Raw genomic sequence first — 23,459 nt, 5'->3', positions numbered from 1 at the left:
TGACCTTACTGCTCATACCACAATCACCTATAGAAATGCACCTGACAAATGTTGCCCGCCATTGGCAGAGTTGCACCCAACCGAAACCTCCCTTCACCCTGTGAGGTTAGGAACAGACCTGTCCCCTCTAAGTTCTTTCTAGCTCATGTGTTTATTTATTTACACCAGAAGCTTTTAAGGCTGCCAAGCCTTCACTTAACTAAACTTAACGCTCAGCAACTTTCCTTTGCAGCATTTTGCTGAAATTACAAGTATTGGTAGAGCACAGAAAAAGTGGCTCATTCCTCAAAGTTCATGTTGCAATGTTTAAAATGAAAGTGTGGCAGTTTTTGATGATGTATCGTTTAAGAACAGGAAAAGTGACCGTAAGAAAATATTTCAACTCCCTAAAGTGATATGTTTAATGGAGACTGTGTGTGGGGCAGTTATAGATGTCACTTACGGTGTAGAGTTCATTAAGGAGCTTCATCAAGTCCTCCTGCAGCTGAAAGGTGATCTCTTTACTCTGAGAGAGGAGGGAGGGGAGGGGAGGAGGGGAGCAGAGTGGGGAGACGAGAGAGGAGGTACGGAGGAGGAGAGAGACATTTCATCAACGCAGTGGAGAAGGGAGGTCATCACTGCAAATGAGAAACGTTTCATAATCCGATAAAGAGGGCATATGAATAAATAAATCCATCCATAAACAGATGAATCCATAAATAAAACATATAGTTGCAGGAGCCGGGCTGTAGCTCCTAGCTCCTGTGTGTGTGTGTCTCAGTCCTCATGTATTAAACAGCTCCTTCCAGTTTGGGAGTTTGAGTTATAGCATTCTGTACAGCATTAATATTGCATTAAGCCAAATGACTCTAAAATCCCAGAATGGATGAATCCCATTCCACAAGCCTTCTCACTGTGAGGTGGACCAGCTGAGCCGGTCACCATGGACACCAGGCTGTCAGAAACTCAGCGTTGTCATGGTCACCAGCCGGTGTCATCCTCGGCTCACTCACAGTGACTGACAAGTGTCATCTGTGTGCTAGAGCTTCATACAGGGGTGCAACTTTCACTAGGGACTGGGGGACGGGGGGCAGCAGTCAGTTTTATCATTGGAATGATATACAAAACGAGGCAATATAATGTGCTTTCGGACCATGCGGACGCCTCCGAGCGGTTGGGTAGGCAGTTGAGTGTTTATTCGACTGTAAAAAAATATATATATAAAAAATAAATACTATGTCCCCCCCACTTTTAAAACCACAGTTGCGCCCCTGGCTTCATAAGCAGTTATAACACAGTTACGAAGCCTCTATGTCTAGGCGTACTGTATGTAGCTACAAGCTAGCAGATCTCTCAGCACTTTAGCTCTCATTAATAAAACAGGAGCCACATAGAGATGAATAATGAACATGAAGAGCAGAATTCGGAAAGGGTGTGTGTGTTTAACTTGTTCTACAGCACTCGGAGGCAGGCTTCTCTGAAAATACACGGGGAGAAATGTGGACCGCTTCTGTACTTTTGATTAAAACCCATCAGGTTAATTCTTTGTGGCTCCTTTTATAGCGCCCTCTCAAACCAAGAGGCTTCTGGGAAAATACACAGGGGGAAATATGAGCCTTTACTTTTCCTTAGAAAACATTAATTCTTCTAGTCCTCTTCTTGCTCCCTCTCATACTAACAGACTTGTCGTCAAAGCTATTAAACCCTCTATTCCCTTGGGAAAGTCAACTTTGAACGCTGACCCCTGATGTTCTGTGACACGTGTATGAGAAGAGGCTGTGATTGGCTCACTCTTTTGAGCAGGCGGGCGGAGTCGTCGCTGATGTGCGTGAGGCGGGTGATGACGTTGTTCAGGTAGAGGTCACTGAGTGTGGCGTGGTCCTTACTCTCCCTCCTCACCTGAAGAGCGAGATAGATCATGTGCTTATATTGCCTGAACACAGGCAACTTTTTAATGAAGAGAACCAACATGTCAGCAATATGTGCCTTCAGGATTGAGCACACATGCAAACAAACAGATTCATTACCTGGTTCAGCAGCAGGTACCAGCAGTTAACTGGAGACAGCAAGTTCTGGTCCTTTCTGTAGGAGAGAGAAACATCGGGGAGGTTGTACTCGAATCAATACAAACATAAAGCCACTGTTTACACTTAAACACATATGAGCTATGCACACACACACACACCACACACCCTCTTACTTGTACTGCTGGTGGTCCTTGGTGCTGCGTGTCTTGGCCATGAACCGCTCTGCTAGTTTCTCCAGGTTCCTGGAGTACTCCGTCTCGATCTCAGCCTTCTTCCTGAAGAAGTCCTGCAGGTCCTGCAGCAGCTGCACCCTCATCTCTGTCTGCTGTTCCAAACACCGCTGCTGCTCCACCAGCTGGGCACGCACATCTACACATAGATACACTTATAATCAGATATATACGGTATACACACAATCAGGAATATATACATATACGATTATAGAAATACACACCACACACCCTCAGAGACATACTGTAAACACAATCAGACATGTTTACACACTTCCCTGCACTGACATGGACACAGAACTGCATGCACACACCCTAAACCAGACCTCCACAGACAAACACAATCATTCAGTTACACAGACACCTCTAGTAATACACACTCACTAACAGATGCAGACATAACACCTTTGCAGAGTACTGGCCCATATACTAATGAATTGTATTCATATTGTGTTTTTCACCAGGTCTCAAAGCCCTTTACAGATGATGGGAACACCACTCTTCATCACCCACTAATGTGTAGCTAGGCACCCACCTGGGTAATGCACACGGCAGCCATTTTGCGTTAGAACACATGCTCACTAGATAATCCACTATCACAGTGGGGAACGTGCATGTCTCTGCACACTTTCGTGCATGCGTGTGCAAACACACACACGAGCATGCGTGACTGGAAATCAGATTCTTCAGGCTAAAGGCCATGACATTATTCTACTGGGATCTTTATGAAGCATATCTGTGCATGCACACCAGTATGTGTGTGTGTGTGTGTGTGTGTGTGTGTCAATCTCGATGCGGCAGATATGAGCTCGGTCTTCACCTTCTTCGTCACATGGTCCACACACAGTGTGTGGTTGCCAAGACAACAGGTAGTGGAGTGGAGAGGGTCCCCTGGAGATTGGTGTGTCTGCGTGTCCATGTGTGTGTGAGAGAGACCGTGTGAAAGGGAGAGACCAAGATAAGGAGAGAGAAAGAAAATGAGGAAGGGAGAAATATAGAATGTGTGAGAGAGAGGAGAGAGAGGGAGAGTGGGAGAGGTGGGGGGGTTATCGTTGTGTATTCTCTGCCAGTCCTCTCCTTCCTGTGTCAGATGCAGTTGAAGTCGGAAGTTTACATACACCTTAGCCAAATACATTTAAACTCAGTTTTTCACAATCCCTGAAATGTAATCCTAGTAAAAAATTCCCTGTTTTAGGTCAGTTAGGATCACCACTTTATTTTAAGAATGCGAAATGTCAGAATAATAGTAGAGTGAATAATGTATTTCAGCTTTTATTTCTTTCATCACATTCCCATGAGTCAGAAGTTTACATACACTCAGTATTTAGCACTGCCTAAATTGTTTAACTTGGGTGAAATGTTTCAGGTAGCCTTCCACAAGCTTCCCACAATTAGTTGGGTGAATTTTGACCCATTCCTCCTGACAGAGCTGGTGTAACTGAGTCAGGTATGTAGGCCTCCTTGCTCGCACACGCTTTTTCAGTTCTGCCCCAAAAAATTCTATAGGATTGAGGTCAGGGCTTTGTGATGGCCACTCCAATACCTTGACTTTGTTGTCCTTAAGCCATTTTGCCAAAACTTTGGAAGTGTGCTTGGGGTCATTGTCCATTTGGAAGACCCATTTGCGACCAAGCTTTAACTTCCTGACTGAGGTCTTGAGATGTTGCTTCAATATATCCACATAATTTTCTTCGCTCATGATGCCATCTATTTTGTGAAGTGCATCAGTCCCTCCTGCAGCAAAGCACTCCCACAACATGATGCTGCCACCCCCATGCTTCACGGTTGGGATGGTGTTTTTCGGCTTGCAAGCATCCCCCTTTTTCCTCCAAACATAAAGATGGTCATTATGGCCAAACAGTTCTATTTTTGTTTCATCAGACCAAAGGACATTTCTCCAAAAAGTACGATCTTTGTCCCCATGTGCAGTTGCAAACCGTAGTCTGGCTTTTTTATGGCGGTTTTGGAGCAGTGGCTTCTTCCTTGCTGAGCGGCCTTTCAGGTTATGTCGATATAGGACAAATTTTACTGTGGATATAGATACTTTTGTACCCGTTTCCTCCAGCATCATCACAATGTCCTTTAATGTTGTTCTGGGATTGATTTGCACATTTCGCACCATAGTATGTTCATCTCTAGGAGACAGAACACGTCTCCTTCCTGAGCGGTATGACGGCTGCGCGGTCAAATGGTGTTTATACTTGCATACTATTGTTTGTCCAGTTGAACGTGGTACCTTCAGGCATTTGGAAATTGCTCCCAAGGATGTACCAGAATTGTGGAGGTCTACAATTTGTTTTTTGAGGTCTTGGCTGATTTCTTTAGATTTTTCCATGATGTCAAACAAAGAGGCACTGAGTTTGAAGGTAGGCCTTGAAATAAATCCACAGGTACACCTCCAATTGACTCAAATGATGTCAATTAGCCTATCAGAAGCTTCTAAAGCCATTACATCATTTTCGGGAATTGTCCAAGAAATTTAAAGGCACAGTCAACTTACTGTATGTAAACTTCTGACCCACTGGAATTGTGATACATAAGTGAAATAATCTGTCTGTAAACAATTGTGGGAAAAATTGCTTGTGTCATGCACAAAGTAGATGTCCTAACCGACTTGCCAAAACTATAGTTTGTTAACAAGACATTTGTGGAGTGGTTGAAAAACGAGTTTTAATGACTAAAATCTAAATGTATGTAAACTTCTGATCCCTCGCTCTGAAACAGCACAACCACTGAAGTGTGCACTGCCATTCTGACTGTGGGATTGGTGTGTGTGTGTGTGTGTGTGTGTGTGTATATTTAATGTGTGTGTTTGTATAATGTGTGTGTGTTCTTTAATGTTATTGTGGGCAAAGGATGCGGTCCAAGATGACTCCTTAGAAACAGCCGCGCAATGAGAGAGATGGAGGGAGGGAGAGAGAGGGGGATTTGTATTTATTTGATTTAACCCTTATTTAACTAGGAAAGTCAGTTAAGAACAAATTCTTATTTACAATCACGGCCTACCCCGGCCAAACCTGGACCAATTGTGCGCCACCCAATCACGGTTGTGATACAGGGGAGGGAGAGAGAGACAGCGGGCCTGAGGAGTGAGTGAGAGATACATGACTTCTGTTGGATGCTGTAGAAACGTTTCCCTTCTCTTGTTCTTCCATCCATGTTGTTGCTCTTGGTTGTTGTCTAAGAGGAGTGGAGGGTGTCTTTGATATGATTGTGAATAATACAACTCCGCACAAACCAAGAACAATTCATTTCACCAATCTGACACTACCTTTCGTAGCTTAGACACCTGGAGTGTGTGTGAATGTGTGATGTCACAGCTGAACAGGAAGAGGAAGCTCATCCTGGCTCATTTCCATGACAAACAGGTCCAAGGACACAAGGGTAGAACGCACACGTAAGTGTTGGCATTGGCCACCAATTTTTTCTTCCTTCAGTCTCACAACCACACACTGCTGTGAGTGCTCTCTCTCCATCTCTCCAACTTTGCTTCCTCCATCTCTTCCCTCCTCCCTCTCTCCTTCCATTCCCTTCATTCTCTCCCACCTACCCTCCCAGGCATGCAGATGTGTGGTCAGTAATCACACACATGCAGACGCAGGCAAAAGCAGAGCTGCTTGCAGAAGAGCTCACTTTCACAGGGTCCCCCTCCTTCCCTCTCTCTTCCACTCCCCTTCCATTCCTCTCTCCCCTTCCATTTCTCTTTCCCCTTCCATTTCTCTTTCCCCTTCCATTTCTCTTTCCCCTTCCCTCTTTTGCATTTATCATTCAGGCTTATATGATCCAAGCCATCACTTGACGTTACCAAACATTTAAAAAATGCCTCATATCTTTGCACACAGAGACCGCCAGCCAGACATAAGTACTGTGAAATACATAGAGGTCAGAATACCTGGGTATACCTGGGCTTCAGATCAATACTCAACACTCACTGTCACATCATCACGTCAGTAGAACAGCCCCCCTCATAAACACAGTTGCTCCTGACCAATCACAGGATGGGGAGGGAAGGCAGACTGCAAATCCACATAGCGACAATTCAGATACATACATGTACCTCCACTAAGACGGGAGAGAGCAGCAGCAAAGCAGTGCTGTATCTTTAAGTGGTCATTGTAATGCAGGGCATCCCCAAGTGTGTTTTGGCCAGCTGCCAGACTGGGATGGGCGCACGCTCCCTCTCTCTCTGGTGCTCTCATTAAATCGAATCACTCAAATTCACTGTGTCGATGTCGATCCAGTGTGTGTGTTCCTCTACACCAGGCGGTGTCAGAGGGAGGCCCTAAAAATGGTCAAAGACCCCAGCCACCCTAGTCATAAACTGTTCTCTCTTTATACCGCATGGCAAGCGGTACCGGAGTGCCAAGTCTAGGACAAAAAGGCTTCTCAACGGTTTTGCCCCCAAGCCATAAGACTCCTGAACAGGTAATCAAATGGCTACCTGGACTATTTGCATTGTGTGCCACCCCCCACAACCCCTCTTTTACGCTGCTGCTACTCTCTGTTTATCATAAAATCAAATTTGATTGGTCACATACACATGGTTAGCAAATGTTAATGCGAGTGTAGCGAAATGCTTGTGCTTCTAGTTCCGACCATGCAGTAATATCTAACACGTAATCTAACAATTAACAACTACCTTTCACACACAAGTGTTGCGCCTTCATCACCACGCTGTCTGTGTGGGTGGAACATTTCAGTTGGTCTGTGATGTGTACGCCCAGGAACTTAAAACTTGCCACCTTCTCCACTACTGTCCTGTCGATGTGGATAGGGGGATGCTCCCTCTGCTGTTTCCTGAATCCACGATCATCTCCTTTGTTTTGTTGATGTTGAGTGTGAGGTTACACCACACTCCGAGGGCTCTCACCTCCTCCCTGTAGGCCGTCTCGTCGTTGTTGGTAATCAAGCCTACTACTGTAGTGTTGTCTGCAAACTTGATGATTGAGTTGGAGGCATGTGTGGCCACGCAGTCATGGGTGAACAGGAAGCACAGGAGTAGGCTGAGAACACACCTCAGTGTTGAGGATCAGCGGGATGGAGATGTTTCCTACCCTCACCACCTGGGGGCGTCCCGTCAGAAAATCCAGGACCCAGTTGCACAGGGTGTGGTTGAGACCCATGGACGAGTTTGGAGGGTACTATGGTGTTAAATGCTGAACGGTAGTCGATGAACAGCATTCTTATATAGATATCTCTTGTCTAGATGGGTTAGGACAGTGTGATTGTGATTGCGATTGCGTCGTCTGTGGACCTATTGGGGCGGTAAGGAGTGGGTCTAGGGTGACAGGTAGGGTGGAGGTGATATGATCCTTGACTAGTCTCTCAAAGCACTTCATGATGATGGAAGTGAGTGCTACGGGGCGATAGTCGTTTAGCTCAGATACCTTATTTTTCTTGGGAACAGGAACAATGGTGGTCCTCTTGAAGCATGTGGGAACAGCAGACTGGGATAGGGATTGATTGAATATGTCCGTAAACACACCAGCCAGCTGGTTTGCGCATGCTCGGAGGATGTGGCTGTGGATGCCAACTGGGCCTGCAGCCTTGCGAGGGTTAACACATTTAAGTGTTTTACTCATGTTGGCTGCGGTGAAGGAGAGCCCGCAGGTTTTGGTAGCGGACCGTGTTGGTGGCACTGTATTGTCCTCAAAGCGAGCAAAGAAGTTGTTTGTCTGGGAGCAAGACATCGGGGTCCGCGAGGGGGCTGGTTTTCTATTTGTAGTCCGTGATTGACTGTAGACCCTGCCACATACCTTGTGTCTTAGCCGTTGAATTGCGACTCTACTTTGTCTCTATACTGATGCTTAGCTTGTTTGATTGCCTTGTGGGGGGAATAGCTACACTGTTTGTATTCGGTCATGTTTCCGGTCGCCTTGCCCTGATTAAAAGCAGTGGTTCGCGCTTTCAGTTTTGCAGTTTTGTGGAATCAGATTGGTTGGACCAGCGTTGAACAGACCAGAGCACGGGCGTTTCCTGTTTTAGTTTCTGTCTATAAGCTGGGAGCAACAAAATGGAGTCGTGGTCAGATTTGCTGAAGGAATGGGCGAGGGGGGGCTTTGTATGCGTCGCGGAAGTTAGAGTAACAATGTCAGCCCGGGTCGCGCATTCGTTACGCTGATAAAATTTAGGGAGATTAGCCTTGTTAAAATCCCCAGCTACAACAAATACAGACTCAGGATATGTGGTTTCAAGTTTACATAGAGTCCAATGAAGTTATTTCAGGGCAGTCGAGGTGTCTGCTTGGGAGGGGATATACACGACTGTGATTTTAATCTAAGAGAATTCTCCTGGTAGATAATGCGGTCGGCATTTGATTGTAAGGAATTCTAGGTCAGGTGAACAAAAGGACTTGAGTTCCTGTATGATGTTATGATCACACCACACTCGTTAATCATAAGGCATACACCCCCACCCTTCTTCTTACCAGAGAAATGTTTGTTTCTGTCGGCGCGATGCGTGAAGAAACCAGGTGGCTGTACCGACTAACGTATCCCGAGTAAGTCATGTTTCCATGAAACAGAGAATGTTTCTGTCGGCGCGATGCGTGAAGAAACCAGGTGGCTGTACCGACTAACGTATCCCGAGTAAGTCATGTTTCCATGAAACAGAGAATGTTACAATCTCGGATGTCTCTCTGGATTTGAGAGATTTGGACCCTTGCTCGGATTTCGTCTACCTTGTTGTCAAGAGACTGGACATTGGCGAGTAGTATACTCGGGAGTGGTGGGAGTTGTGCCGTCAATGGAGCCTGACCAGAAAATTGCTCCGTTTGTGGCTCCGTTGTTTGGGGTCGCCTGCTTTGATCCGATCCATTGTCCTGGGTGGTGGACCAAACAGAGGATCCGCTTCGGGAAAGTCGTATTCCTGGTCATAATGTTGGTAAGTTGACGTTGCTCTTATATCCAATAGTTCCTCCCAGTTGTATGTAATAAGACTTAATATTTCCTGGGGTAACAGTGTAAGAAATAATACACAAAAAAACTAAATACTGCATAGTTTCCTAAGAATGCGAAGCGAGGCGACCATCTCTGTTGGCGCCGGATACACTCATATATGCATAGTCACTTTAATTATACATTCATGTACATACTACCTCAATTGGCCCGACCAACCAGTGCCCCCGCACATTGGCTAACCAGGCTATCTGCATTGTGTCCCGCCACCTGCCACTGCCTCTTTTACACTACTGCTACTCTCTGTTTATCATATATGCATAGTCACTTTAACCATATCTACATGTACATACTACCTCAATCAGCCTGACTAACCAGTGCCTGTATATAGCCTCGCTACTGTTATAGCCTCGCTACTGTATATAACCTCGCTACTGTTATAGCCTCGCTACTGTATATAACCTCGCTACTGTTATAGCCTTGCTACTGTATATAACCTCGCTACTGTTATAGCCTTGCTACTGTATACAGCCTCGCTACTGTTATAGCCTTGCTACTGTATATAACCTCGCTACTGTTATAGCCTTGCTACTGTATATAACCTCGCTACTGTTATAGCCTTGCTACTGTATACAGCCTTGCTACTGTATACAGCCTCGCTACTGTTATAGCCTTGCTACTGTATACAGCCTCGCTACTGTTATAGCCTTGCTACTGTTATAGCCTTGCTACTGTATACAGCCTCGCTACTGTTATTTTTCACTGTCTTTTTACTGTTGTTTATATTTCTTTACTTACCAATTGTCATCTAAATACCTTTTTTGCACTGTTGGTTAGAGCCTGTAAGTAAGCATTTCACTGTAAGGTCTACTACACCTGTTGTATTCGGCGCACGTAACAAATAAACTTTGATTTGATTTGTGTGCCCAGGGAAGAGCCTGTGCATTCAGAGTTCATCAGTGACAGAAAGAGCACAACAGGAGGGAGAGACAGGGAGAGAAAGAGATGAGTAAAGAAGCAAGGAGGAAATTCTCTTCTATATACTCTTGAGATCCACTCAGCAATGTGTGTCTGTGTGTGCGTGGCTGAGCTGAGGATGATTCGTGACCTTTCCTGATCAGAACACACACACAATGTCATTTCAGTCCAAACTCTAACAGTCATCTCCATTTCCTCCTTTCTCTTTGATATCAACCTGGACATCAGGCTTTTTCACAACAACGTGGAGTTCTTTCCTGTGAAAAGTGAAAGCCATTTCCTTTTCTGAGATAAGTGATCATGTGGGCATGAAGGCACTGCAGTGCAGGTTATAAAGTCAGAATATGTTTTATGTGCTCTGTGGTGCTGTGAGAGAGCATGTGAGGGCGAGAGAGTAAGAGAGTTCATCCCACACAGCCCTACAACATGCCCATGTAATTATGATGGGTGTAGAGCCAAGTTCAGTGTATGTGGCCTGGCAACCATCTTGGTTGGAATATCCTACTGTTATGTGTGCAGTCCTCAGTATAATAATAATAAATTACATTTGTATAGTGTTTTTCATAGAATCTCAAAGCACTTCAAAAGCAAAAAACAAACAAGCAATACAGTGGGGCAAAAAAAGTATTTAGTCAGCCACCAATTGTGCAAGTTCTCCCACTTAATTTTCATCATAGGTACACTTCAACTATGACAGACAGACAAAAAAAAATCCAGAAAATCACATTGTAGGATTTTTAATGAATTTATTTGCAAATTATGGTGGAAAATAAGTATTTGGTCAATAACAAAAGTTTCTCAATACTTTGTTATATACCCTTTGTTGGCAATGACAGAGGTCAAACGTTTTCTGTAAGTCTTCACAAGGTTCACACACTGTTGCTGGTATTTTGGCCCATTCCTCCATGCAGATCTCCTCTAGAGCAGTGATGTTTTGGGGCTGTTGCTGGGCAACACGGACTTTCAACTCCCCCCAAAGATTTTCTATGGGGTTGAGATCTGGAGACTGGCTAGGCCACTCCAGGACCTTTAAATGCTTCTTATGAAGCCACTCCTTCGTTGCCCGGGCGGTGTGTTTGGGATCATTGTCATGGTGAAAGACCCAGCCACGTTTCATCTTCAATGCCCTTGCTGATGGAAGGAGGTTGTCACTCAAAATCTCACGATACATGGCCCCATTCATTCTTTCCTTTACACGGATCAGTCGTCCTGGTCCCTTTGCAGAAAAACAGCCCCAAAGCATGATGTTTCCACCCCCATGCTTCACAGTAGGTATGGTGTTCTTTGGATGCAACTCAGCATTCTTTGTCCTCCAAACACGACGAGTTGAGTTTTTACCAAAAAGTTATATTTTGGTTTCATCTGACCATATGACATTCTCCCAATCTTCTTCTAGATCATCCAAATGCTCCCTAGCAAACTTCAGACGGGCCTGGACATGTACTGGCTTAAGCAGGGGGACACGTCTGGCACTGTAGGATTTGAGTCCCTGGCGGCGTAGTGTGTTACTGATGGTAGGCTTTGTTACTTTGGTCCCAGCTCTCTGCAGGTCATTCACTAGGTCCCCCCGTGTGGTTCTGGGATTTTTGCTCACCGTTCTTGTGATAATTTTGACCCCATGGGGTGAGATCTCGCGTGGAGCCCCAGTTCGAGGGAGATTATCAGTGGTCTTTGTATGTCTTCCATTTCCTAATAATTGCTCCCACAGTTGATTTCTTCAAACCAAGCTGCTTACCTATTGCAGATTCAGTCTTCCCAGCCTGGTGCAGGTCTACAATTTTGTTTCTGGTGTCCTTTGACAGCTCTTTGGTCTTGGCCATAGTGGAGTTTGGAGTGTGACTGTTTGAGGTTGTGGACAGGTGTCTTTTATACTGATAACAAGTTCTAACAGGTGCCATTAATACAGGTAACGAGTGGAGGACAGAGGAGCCTCTTAAAGAAGAAGTTACAGGTCTGTGAGAGCCAGAAATCTTGCTTGTTTGTAGGTGACCAAATACTTATTTTCCACCATAATTTGCAAATAAATTCATAAAAAATCCTACAATGTGATTTTCTGGATATTTTTTCTCATTTTGTCTGTAATAGTTGAAGTGTACCTATGATGAAAATTACAGGCCTCTCATCTTTTTAAGTGGGAGAACTTGCACAATTGGTGGCTGACTAAATACTTTTTTGCCCCACTGTATATAATTTCAGGTCAACCAATAGAGGCCAAGTCTTTGAAAGCTGCATCCTACAAAGATGGTGAGTGTCCGTTCATGGGTGAATGGAGAGAGCTGGTCAGAGGGTGCTAGATCATTGTTATGGAATCCGCTGATGATCTTGTAGAGGGCGTCTTACACTTGGACCTGAATGGCGCCGGAGGAGATTTTACGGGCTCTTAACAATTGTGATATTGTGTGTTTTTTCGCATTATTTGTAACTTATTTTGAACATAATGTTTCTGCCACCATCTCTTATGACCGAAAATAACTTCTGGATATCAGGACAGCAATTACTCACCTTGTAATGGACGAAGATTTTTTCTTTAACGATTCGGACACAAAGGATTTACTTCAGACACCCGACAGGGCCCGCATCCCAATCATTTGCAGGAGGAAGAGACATTGGGGACGTAGGGCGGGGTGCCTTGTAAGGATCCGACGGCAAGTGGGTGATCTGCCTCTACCATCAGTCCTATTAGCTAACGTACAATCATTGGATAACAAAATAGACAAGCTACGATCACGAATATCCTACCAACAGGACATTAAAAACTGTAATATCTTATGTTTTACCGAGTTATGGCTGAACAACGACATTGATAAAATACAGCTGGTGGGGTTTACGCTGCATTGGCAAGATAGAACTATTGCCTCCTTTAAAGACAAGGGGTGTGGGTCTGTGTATATTTTTAAACAACAGCTGGTGCACGAAATCTAATATTAAGGACGTAGAGTATCTCATGATAAGCTCTAGACCACACTATTTACCAAGAGAGTTGGTATATTTTTCATAGCTGTCTATTTAACACCACAAACCGATACTGGCACAAAGTCCGCACTCAATGAGTTGTATAAGGCCATAAGCAAACAGGAAAACGCTCATCCAGAGGCAGTGCTCCTAGTAGCCGGGGACTTTAATGCAGGGAAAATTAAATTAGTTTTACCTAATTTCTACCAGCATGTTAAATGTGCAACCAGAGGAAAAAAAAAACTCTAGGCCACCTTTACTCCACACACAGAGACACGCACAAAGCTCTCCCTCACATCAAGGGTAGAGCTGCCACTTTCAAGGAGCAGGACTCTAATCCGATCGCTTAGAAGAAATCCCGCTATGCCATGAGACAAACCATCAAACAGGCAAAGCGTCAATACAGCACTAAGATTGAATCATACTACATCGGCTCCAACGCTCGTCGGATGTGGCAGTGCTTGCAAACAACTGTATTACAGAATACAAAGGGAAGCACAGCCGCAAGCTGCCCAGTGACACATGCCTACCAGACAAGCTAAATTACTTCTATGCTCGCTTCGAGGCAAGCAACACTGAAGTATGCATGAGAGCATCAGCTGTTCCGGACGACTGTGTGATCACACTCTCCATAGCCGATGTGAATAAGACCTTTAAAAAACAGGTCAACATTCACAAGGCCTCACGGCTAGACGGATTGCCAGGATGTGTACTCTGACCATGCACTGACCAACTGGCAAGTGTCTTCACTGACATTTTCAACCTGTCCCTGACTGAGTCTGTAATACCAACATGTTTCAAGTAGACCACCATAGTCCCTGTGCTCAAGAACATGAAGGTAACCTGCCTAAATGACGACTGACCCGTAGCATTCACGTCTGTAGCCATGAAGTGCTTTGAAAGGCTGGTCATGGCTCACATCAACACCCTTATCCCAGAAACCCTAGACCGACTCCAATTTGAAAACCGGCCCAACAGATCCACAGATGATGCAATCTCTACTGCACTCCACACTGCCCTTTCCCACCTGGACAAAAGGAACACCTACGTGAGAATACTATTCATTGACTACAGCTCAGCATTCAACACCATAGTTCCTTCAAAGCTCATCACTAAGTTAAAGACCATTGGAATAAACACCTCCCTCTGCAACTGGATCCTGGACTTCCTGACGGGACGCCCCCAGGTGGTAAGGGTAGGTATCAACACACCTGCGACGCAGATCCTCAACACGTGGGCCCCGTGCTCAGTCCCCTCCCGCTTTTAGGATAATACAGTGCCACCATCGCGGCCAGCTTACGAGGACTGTGCCACCCCCCCTCTCCTTCTCCATGGCCGAAGTGAGTAAGACACTTAAAACGTGTTAATCCTTGCAAGGCTGCTAGCCCAGATGGCATCCCTAGTCGTGTCCTCAGAGCATGCGCAGACCAGCTGGCTGGTGTGTTTACTGACATATTCAATCGCTCCCTATCCTAGTCTGCCGTCTCCACATGCTTCAAGATGTCCACCATTTTTCTTGTACCCAAGAAGGCAAAGATAACTGAACTAAATGTCTACCGCCCTGTAGCACTCACTTCTGTCATCATGAAGTGCTTTGAGGGGCTGGGCAAGGATCATATCACCACCTTACCGGCCACCCTAGAACCACTTCAGTTTGCATACCCCCCCAACAGGTCCACAGACGATGCATTCACCATCACACTGCCCTATCCCATCTGGACAAGAGGAATACTTTGGTAAGAATGCTGTTCATTTACTAGAGCTCAGCATTCAACACCATAGAACCCTCCAAGCTGGAGGCCCTGGGTCTCAACCCCGCCCTGTGCAATTGGATCCTGGCCGCCCCCGGTGGTGAAGGTAGGAAACAACATCTCTACTTCGCTGACCCTCAACACCGGGGCCCCACAAGGGTGCGTGCTCAGCCCCCTCCTGTACTCCCTGTTTACCCACGACAGCGTGGCCATGCATGCCTCCAACTCAATCATCAAGTTTGCAGATGACACAACAGTAGTGGGCTTGATTACCAACAACAATGAGACAGCCTACAGGTAAGAGGTGATGGCATTCGAAGTGTGGTGTCAGGAAAACAACCTCTCACTCAATGTCAACAAAACAAAGGAGATGATCGTGGACTTCAGGAAACAGCAGAGGGAGCACCCCCCTATCCACATCGAAGGGACAGTAGTGGAGAAGGTGGAAAGTTTTAAGTTCCACGGCATACACATCACAGACAAACTGAAATGGTCCACCCACACAGACAGTGTGGTGAAGAAGGGGCAACAGCGCCTCTTCAACCTCAGGAGGCTGATGAAATTTGGCTTGTCACCCAATACCCTGACAAACTTTTACAGATGCACTATCGAGAGCATCCTGTCAGGCTGTATCACAGCCTGGTACGGGAACTGCACTGCCCTCAACAGCAAGGCTCTCCAGAGGGTGGTGCGGTCTGCACAACGCAAACTACCTGCCCTCCATGACACCTAGAGCACCCAATGTCACAGGCTGGCCAAAAAGACCATCAAGGACAACCACCACCCGAGCCACTGCCTGTTCCCCCCGCTATACCATCCAGAAGGAGAGGTCAGTACAGGTGCATCAAAGCTGGGACCGAGAGACTGAAAAACAGCTTCTATCTCAAGGCGATCAGACTGCTAAACAGCAATCACTAACTCAGAGAGGCTGTTGCCTATATTGAGACCCAAATCACTGGCCTCTTTAATAAATGGATCACTAGTCACTTTAAATAATGCCACTTTAATAATGTTTTCATATCTAACATTACTCATATCATATGTAAACTCAACAAAAAAAATAAACATCCTCTCACTGTCAACTGCGTTTATTTTCAGCAAACTTAACATGTGTAAATATTTGTATGAACATAACAAGACTCAACAACAGAGAGATAAACTGAACAAAGACATAAACTGAACAAGTTCCACAGACATGTGACTAACCGAAATGGAATAATGTGTCCCTGAGGGGGAGGGTCAAAATCAAAAGTAACAGTCGGTATCTGGTGTGGCCACCAGCTGCATTAAGTACTCCAGTGCATCTCCTCGTGAGATGTTACCCCACTCTTCCGCCAAGGCACCTGCACGTTCCTGGACATTTCTGGGACATTTCCTAGCCCTCACCCTCCGATCCAACAGGTCCCAGACATGCTCAATGGGATTGAGATCCGGGCTCTTCAGTGGACATGGCAGAACACTGACATTCCTGTCTTGCAGGAAATCGCGCACAGAACGAGCAGTATGGCTGGTGGCATTGTCATGCTTGAGGGTCATGTCAGGATCAGCCTGAAGGGTGCCACATGATGGAGGAGGATGTCTTCCCTGTAACGCCAGCATTGAGATTGCCTGAAATGACATCAAGCTCAGTTCGATGATGCTGTGACACACCACCCCAGACCATGACGGACCCTCCACCTCCAAATCGATCCCACTCCAGAGTACAGGCCTCGGTGTAATGCTCATTCCTTCGACGATAAACGCGAATCCAACCATCACCACTGGTGAGACAAAACCGCGACTCGTCAGTGAAGATAACTTTTTGCCAGTTCTGTCTGGCCCAGCGACAGTGAGCTTGTGCCCATAGGCAACGTTGTTGCCGGTGATGTCTGGTGAGGACCTGCCTGACAATAGGCCTACAAGCCCTCAGTCCAGCCTTTCGGGGACAGTCTGTGCACTGATGGAGGGATTGTACGTTCCTGGTGTAACTCGGGTAGTTGTTGTTACCATCCTGTACCAGTCCCGCAGGTGTGATGTTCGGATGTACCAATCCTGTGCAGGTGTTGTTACACATGGTCTCAAATAAAATCAAAGTTTATTTGTCACGTGCACCGTATACAACAGGTACCTTACAGTGAAATGCTTACTTACAGGCTCTAACCAATAGTGCAAAAAAGGTATTAGGTGAACAATAGGTAAGTAAAGAAATAAAAACAGTAAAAAGACAGTGGAAAAACAGTAGCGAGGCTATATACAATAGCGAGGCTATAAAAGTGGCGAGGCTACATACAGACACCGGTTAGTCAGGCTGATTGAGGTAGTATGTACATGTAGATATGGTTAAAGTGACTATGCATATATGATGAACAGAGAGTAGCAGTAGCATAAAGTGGGGTTGGTGGGTGGCGGGACACAAAGCAGATAGCCCGGTTAGCCAATGTTCGGGAGCACTGGTTGGTTGGGCCAATTGAGATACTATGTACATATGTACATGAATGTATAGTTAAAGTGACTGTGCATATATGATAAACAGAGAGTAGCAGCAGCATAAAAGAGGGGTTTGCGGGGGCACACAATGCAAATAGTCCGGGTAGCCATTTGATTACCTGTTCAGGAGTCTTATGGCTTGGGGATAAAAACTGTTGAGAAGCCTTTTTGTCCTAGACTTGGCACTCCGGTACCGCTTGCCATGCGGTAGTAGAGAAAATAGTCTATAATTGGGGTGGCTGGGGTGTTTGACAATTTTTAGGGCCTTCCTCTGACACCGCCTGGTATAGAGGTCCTGGATGGCAGGCAGCTTAGCCCCAGTGATGTACTGGGCGTACGCACTATCCTCTGTAGTGCCTTGTGATCGGAGGTCGAGCAATTGCCGTACCAGGCAGTGATGCAACCAGTCAGGATGCTCTCGATGTTGCAGCTGTAGGTCTGTGGTCTGCCACTGCGAGGACGATCAGCTGTCCGTCCTGTCTCCCTGTAGCGCTGTCTTAGGTGTCTCACAGTACAGACATAGCAATTTATTGCCCTGGCCACATCTGCAGTCCTCATGCCTCCTTGCAGCATGCCTAAGGCACGTTCGCGCAGATGAGCAGGGACCCTGGGCATATTTCTTTGTGTTTTTCAGTTAGTAGAAAGGCCTCTTTAGTGTCCTAAGTTTTTATATCTGTGACCTTAATTGCCTACCGTCTGTAAGCTGTTAGTGTCTTAACGACCGTTCCACAGTTGCATGTTCATTAATTGTTTATGGTTCATTGAACAAGCATGGGAAACTGTGTTAAAACCCTTTAAAATGAAGATCTGTGAAGTTATTTGGATTTTTACGAATTATCTTTGAAAGACAGGGTCCTGAAAAAGGGACGTTTCTTTTTTTGCTGAGTTTATTTTATTTTATACCATCTATTGCACCTTGCCTATGCCGCTCGGCCATCGCTAATCCATATATTTATATGTACATATTCTTATTTCGATTTGTGTGTATTAGGTAGTTGTTGGGGAATTGTTAGATTACTTGTTAGTTATTACTGCACTGTCAGAACTAGAAGCATAAGCATTTCGCTACACTCGCATAAACATCTGCTAAACATGTGTATGTGACCAATAAAATTTGATTTGATTTACTCCCTGTTCATCCATGACTGCATTGCCAGGCACGACTCCAACACCATTATGAAGTTTTTCCCGACGACACAACACTGACAACGATGAAACAGCCTATAGAGAGGAGGTCAGAGACCTGGCTGTGTGGTGCCAGGATAACAACCTCTCCCTCAATGTGATCAAGACAAAGGAGATGATTGCAGACTACAGGAAAAGGAGGACCGAGCACGCCCCCATTCTCATCTACGGGACTGTAGTGGTGCAGGTTAAGAGCTTCAAGTTCCTTGGTGTCAACATCACCATCAAACTATCATGGTCCAAACACACCAAGACTGTCGTGAAGAGGTCACGACAAAGCCTATTCCCCCTCAGGAGACTGAAAAGATTTGGCATGTGTCCTCAGATCCTCAAAATGTTCTACAGCTGCACCATCGAGAGCATCCTGCATCTCTGCCTGTTATGGAAACTGCTCGACCTCTGACCGGAAGGTACTACAGGGTAGTGTGTACTGCCCAGTACATCACATGGGCCAGGTGGCTGGAGTCTAACATTTTTTGGGGCCTTCCTTTGACACTGCCTGGTATAGAGGTCCTGGATGGCAGGAAGCTTGTCTTGGTGTGTTTGGACCATGATAGTTTGATGGTGATGTGGACACCAACTCCACTTACATGTACATATTACCTCAATTACCTCGACTAACCTGTGCCCCACACATTGACTCTGTACCAGTACCTCCTGTATAAAGCCTCGCTACGGTTATTTTTTTACTTAACACGGATTTTTCTTAAAACTGCATTGTTGGTAAGGGCTTGTAAGTAAACATTTCACTGTAAGGTCAAGTACCTGTTGTACTCGGCGTATGTGACAAATAACATTTGATTTGATTATAGCCACTGCACTTCTCCTCTTCCACTCTGTGTAACACAGTGGAGGATGCTGATGCCTCAGCAGCTCCGGGCGCCAGAACGCTCACCACACAAAGTAGCCAGGTCACCCGTGATTACAAGTCTGCATTCAACATCCATCCATGACTGAGGATGTATTTAGTTCAGTGCTATTGTAAGATGTGACGTTTAACAGAATCAGTCTCACGTGGAACACCTGTACAGTCAGTCAGTGCTCTCCCCAGGTGCTTCCCTCATCTCATACCGTACCACAGGACATCGTGGTGGGGAGACGGTGCAGTTCCATAGTTACAGCACTGTGCAGAGGTCCGACTGTCACAGTAACCATAGCACGCCTCTCTCCTTGGGGACATCAGTGGGGTTGACAAGACGATGAAACCTACGCCATGTCCCACTCTCCCACCATACGCAGAGTGCAGTGCTCATTATATACAGTTTGTCAGACACACCGGGGGAGGGGGCCCGCTGCAGTCACAGCCTCTGAAGTAAACCAATACATGCAAACCATTAGTGGAACAGAACCAACACAGGCAGAGAGACATTCAGAGCTCCCAGCTATGACAAATACCCACTACTACTCCACTCTATACCCACTGACTGTAGTGTAGCCTACTACCGGCAAACACCCTCACTTCCACATGGCTGAGAATGATCAAGGGTGCTGCAGAATCCGCCCCTCATCCTCTCCCCACCAGACACCTTACAGCACTCAGGATGAACCCAGAGATACTAACTTCTCATTATGAGGGGTCATCCCCACTACACATCCATTTTCCAAACAAGCCATGTGTGAGAGGCGGTTGATCAGACATAATAGGCAGGTGTAGTGTACATGGACAGGTGTGTGTGTGTATATGAATGTGCCTATGAGAGAGGGGGATGTATAAACATGAGGGTGTGTATGAGGGGTGTATATGTGTGCGTATATATCGGTGTGTGCATGTGCGCGGGTTCGCGTGGGTGTGGATGTGTGACGCGTTACTGATAGTTTCTTAGAAAAACATACCTTTCACCTGGCTCTCATACTCTGCAATTATCTCCTTGTCCTTCTTGCTCCTGACCAGGTTCGACATGTCGGCGCACTAACGATGGTCAATCAGATAACGGTCCAAATATTGATTATTCCGTTCCACCGCGCGTCCACGATGCCCGAGGCACTATCGCAAACCACAGGTTACATACTAGGGAATAGATCCACTCACTGCCGCAACAACAGAATGTATTATTCCTCCCCAAGGGATGGCGGATACAACGCTCAATCATCCAGAATCACCCTTTCCATAGAGCCGTCCGTGACCGCCTGAGCCATGCTACCGGTTCTGTGAGCTGTCAACTGGGAAGCAGGTAGTAACAAAATCCCATTAGCAAACTCAATGAGCGCGGCAGAAGCCTACACACACTGGGCTGCGGTAAGAGAGGGGTGCACGCCCACTAGGTAATCCAGCGGAACACTGGTCCGTCTCGTTCGCCGGAGTTTCTCCCGGGGTGTTTGCGGGAGTACTATGTACAATTTATGTCTGACCTAACCCTGTAGTAACCTTTCACACAAACTATGAGCTACGCTAAACTGCATGCTGCTCAATGCCATGGGAAAGGGTGAAACTCGGGGGCGTGTACCCAGAGATGATTGACAGTTAAGCCGACAGTGACCACTTAAGCCTTGTTCACATTGGCAGTTTGAAGTGACTCAAATCTTTTTTCGATTCGAGCCCGTTCTTTTTAGCTGCAGTCATAACAGGTAAAAAGCACATGGAATCAGATGTTTTTATTTAACCAGGCAAGTCAGTTATTTAGAACAAATTATTATTTACAATGACAGCCTACCGAAAGGCCTCCTGAGGGGAAGGGGGCTGGGATTAAAAATAAATGAAAATATAGGACAAAAACACATGACAGGAGAGACAACTCGACATAAAGAGAGACCTAATACAACATAGCATGGCAGCAACACATGGTAGCAGCACAAAACAGGGTACAAATATGATTGAGCACAGACAACAGCAAGAAGGTAGAGACAACAATACATCACGCAAAGCAGCCACAACTATCACTAAGTATGTCCATGATTGAGTCTTTGAATGAAGAGATTTGAATGAGATAAAACTTTACACTTTGAGTGTTTGATGCTCGTTCCGATGCCTAATGGACTCCCGACGGGGAGGGGTACGGCCCAGAGGAACAGTGTTGGGTTCCGGTGGATGACATTCTGGATCCCAACATCATCCGTGACTGCCATCTTCGCCGACCGGCCCGCTCATCGGGGCCGTTACTCTGGCCGGCATCGTCCTGTGGCTACTACCCTCCGGCGTTCGACGTCGCTAGTTTACTAACCACCGGTCCTGGCAACCATCATTACACACACCTGGTATCATCATGAGGCACACCTGGACTCCATTGCCTCCCCTTTATCTGACACTCCCTTAGGTTCATTCCCCAGGCAGTATTGTTTCTGTTTAATGTCAAGAAACATGTTGTATCGTTCCTTTTTTAAAATTAAACTTATCACCTACTTCTCCCGACTCTCTGCATCACAGTGGGCAAATTTTGTCATCAAAGTCTGGCATTCTCTGGATTAATGCTGCTTTCAAGACAACTGGGAACTCAGGGCAGGCCAATCAAAGCTACTGTAGACATAACTTGATTTGATGTCATTATCTGTGGCTATTCTGCCCTTGAGTTGCGTTCCCATGCAAAACTAGACAGATAGCTAACAACTAAGTCTTCAATAAAACTCCCAAGGCGTGACTTTTCTTGAATGAATATATTGAAAACGTTTATGTTGTGAAACTGCAAAATACAGAAAAGAATATACTTTAGTGTTCAATTCACACCGACATACTGTAGCTGTACATTAAACATTTGAAGTTGCATAAATACAAAGCACGCGCTAAGGTACCATGCATCTGGCATGATGCCAAACCATATAGCTAATTGTTAACCATATGGTAATTGCTCTTTTCATTACTCTAATAATGTATAACCATCTATGTAGAATAACAAAGCATATTACACTAGAAACAGTAACAAAACTACAGTATTGTATATTTTACAATTCGTTTGCATGACGCATGAGCAAAGTAATACAGCTAACGACATACATTAAAGGCATTGCAATTTGTGAGTAAATGCAACCAACATTGATATGTAAGAAACTCTATCAATAACAAGATTATCATCATTAGCTAAATGCTTGAATCGAACTTACAAACAAATATTTTTCCAAGGCTGAAGCGTGACAAGAAATAACTACATTGAAAGACCTGCACCGTAGCGTTGTTTGTAGCTGCTTCTATGCGTGCAAAACAAATTCTGAACTTCCCGTTTGCGTTGTCTTTCTAAGTACCAGAAAGCGCCACTAGGGGGCAAATAACACCATTGAACACAATGAAAATCCAATTTAACCATTGTAATAAAATAATCTGTTACCTTCTAACAGGATGGCAGCACAGTGGCCAATCACCTTGAGCCTTCATGGATGGGCTCAATGGCAGCACCCAAGGGGCTAGAAATTTAGAGCTCTACCCTTAGACTTGGCTGTGACGTACTGTAGAGTCCCCATGAGTACTGTAGAGTCCCCATGAGTGATAACACTGAGCCAATCACTGCACAACACGTAATTTCTGTTGGCTTGCCCCACCACAAAAAGCACTGAGCTAGGCTGAAACACCTGCATTTTGGAGCTGCCTTACTCAAGAAAACAAAAAAGAGACCATGTTTGTATGTGGCTTTGTTAATCTCAATTATATTTTTTACAGTGTTTGCAAACTGATATGTGACAGGTATTAATACCAAAATAACATGCAAAACAGGCAAGTCCCCCAAAAAATTGCTAAAAATGTGGGGCTCAAAAGGCCCTGAATGACGGATCGCCACGGATGACTAATAGGTCAGTTATTAAAATCCTAATTAGGTCATTTGTGAGATTAATTTAGAGGGGGTTTGGGTCAGCAGTGCAACACAGGTGCGTGCCTGCAGGTAGCCTAAAATAACTTGTTTTCTACAGTATGGAGGAGACACATTTCAACTCTTTGAGGTAAGTGCTAACAGAGAAAGACTGGCTATAGTTGAAAGGGGCTCTAGAAGCTTGCATGAAATAGAGAAAATTACAAGCCATAATAGCTGCGTTTACACAGGCAGCCCAATTCTGATCTTTAATTGGCAAAATATC

At 45.4% G+C, this 23,459-nt stretch overlaps 1 protein-coding gene across 1 annotated transcript in view; it reads right to left on the bottom strand.

Annotated features, from left to right (window-relative positions):
• The window catches only part of LOC115133207 (SLIT-ROBO Rho GTPase-activating protein 1-like), a 31,306-nt gene extending 10,426 nt beyond the window's left edge, over positions 1 to 20,880 (bottom strand). Inside the window, exons 1-5 of the mRNA XM_029666201.2 lie at positions 20,298 to 20,880; positions 2,180 to 2,375; positions 2,007 to 2,061; positions 1,771 to 1,878; positions 443 to 505 (exon numbers count right to left, since the gene is read on the bottom strand). Of these exons, the coding sequence (XP_029522061.1) occupies positions 443 to 505; positions 1,771 to 1,878; positions 2,007 to 2,061; positions 2,180 to 2,375; positions 20,298 to 20,364 (489 nt within the window). The 5' untranslated portion in view covers positions 20,365 to 20,880. The remainder of the gene's footprint in view (positions 1 to 442; positions 506 to 1,770; positions 1,879 to 2,006; positions 2,062 to 2,179; positions 2,376 to 20,297) is intronic.
• Between the last annotated feature and the right edge of the window lie 2,579 nt (positions 20,881 to 23,459).

Source organism: Oncorhynchus nerka, linkage group LG8 (genome assembly GCF_034236695.1).
Source record: "Oncorhynchus nerka isolate Pitt River linkage group LG8, Oner_Uvic_2.0, whole genome shotgun sequence".
Lineage (NCBI taxonomy): Eukaryota > Metazoa > Chordata > Actinopteri > Salmoniformes > Salmonidae > Oncorhynchus > Oncorhynchus nerka.
This window is presented reverse-complemented; position numbering and strand designations above follow the sequence as displayed.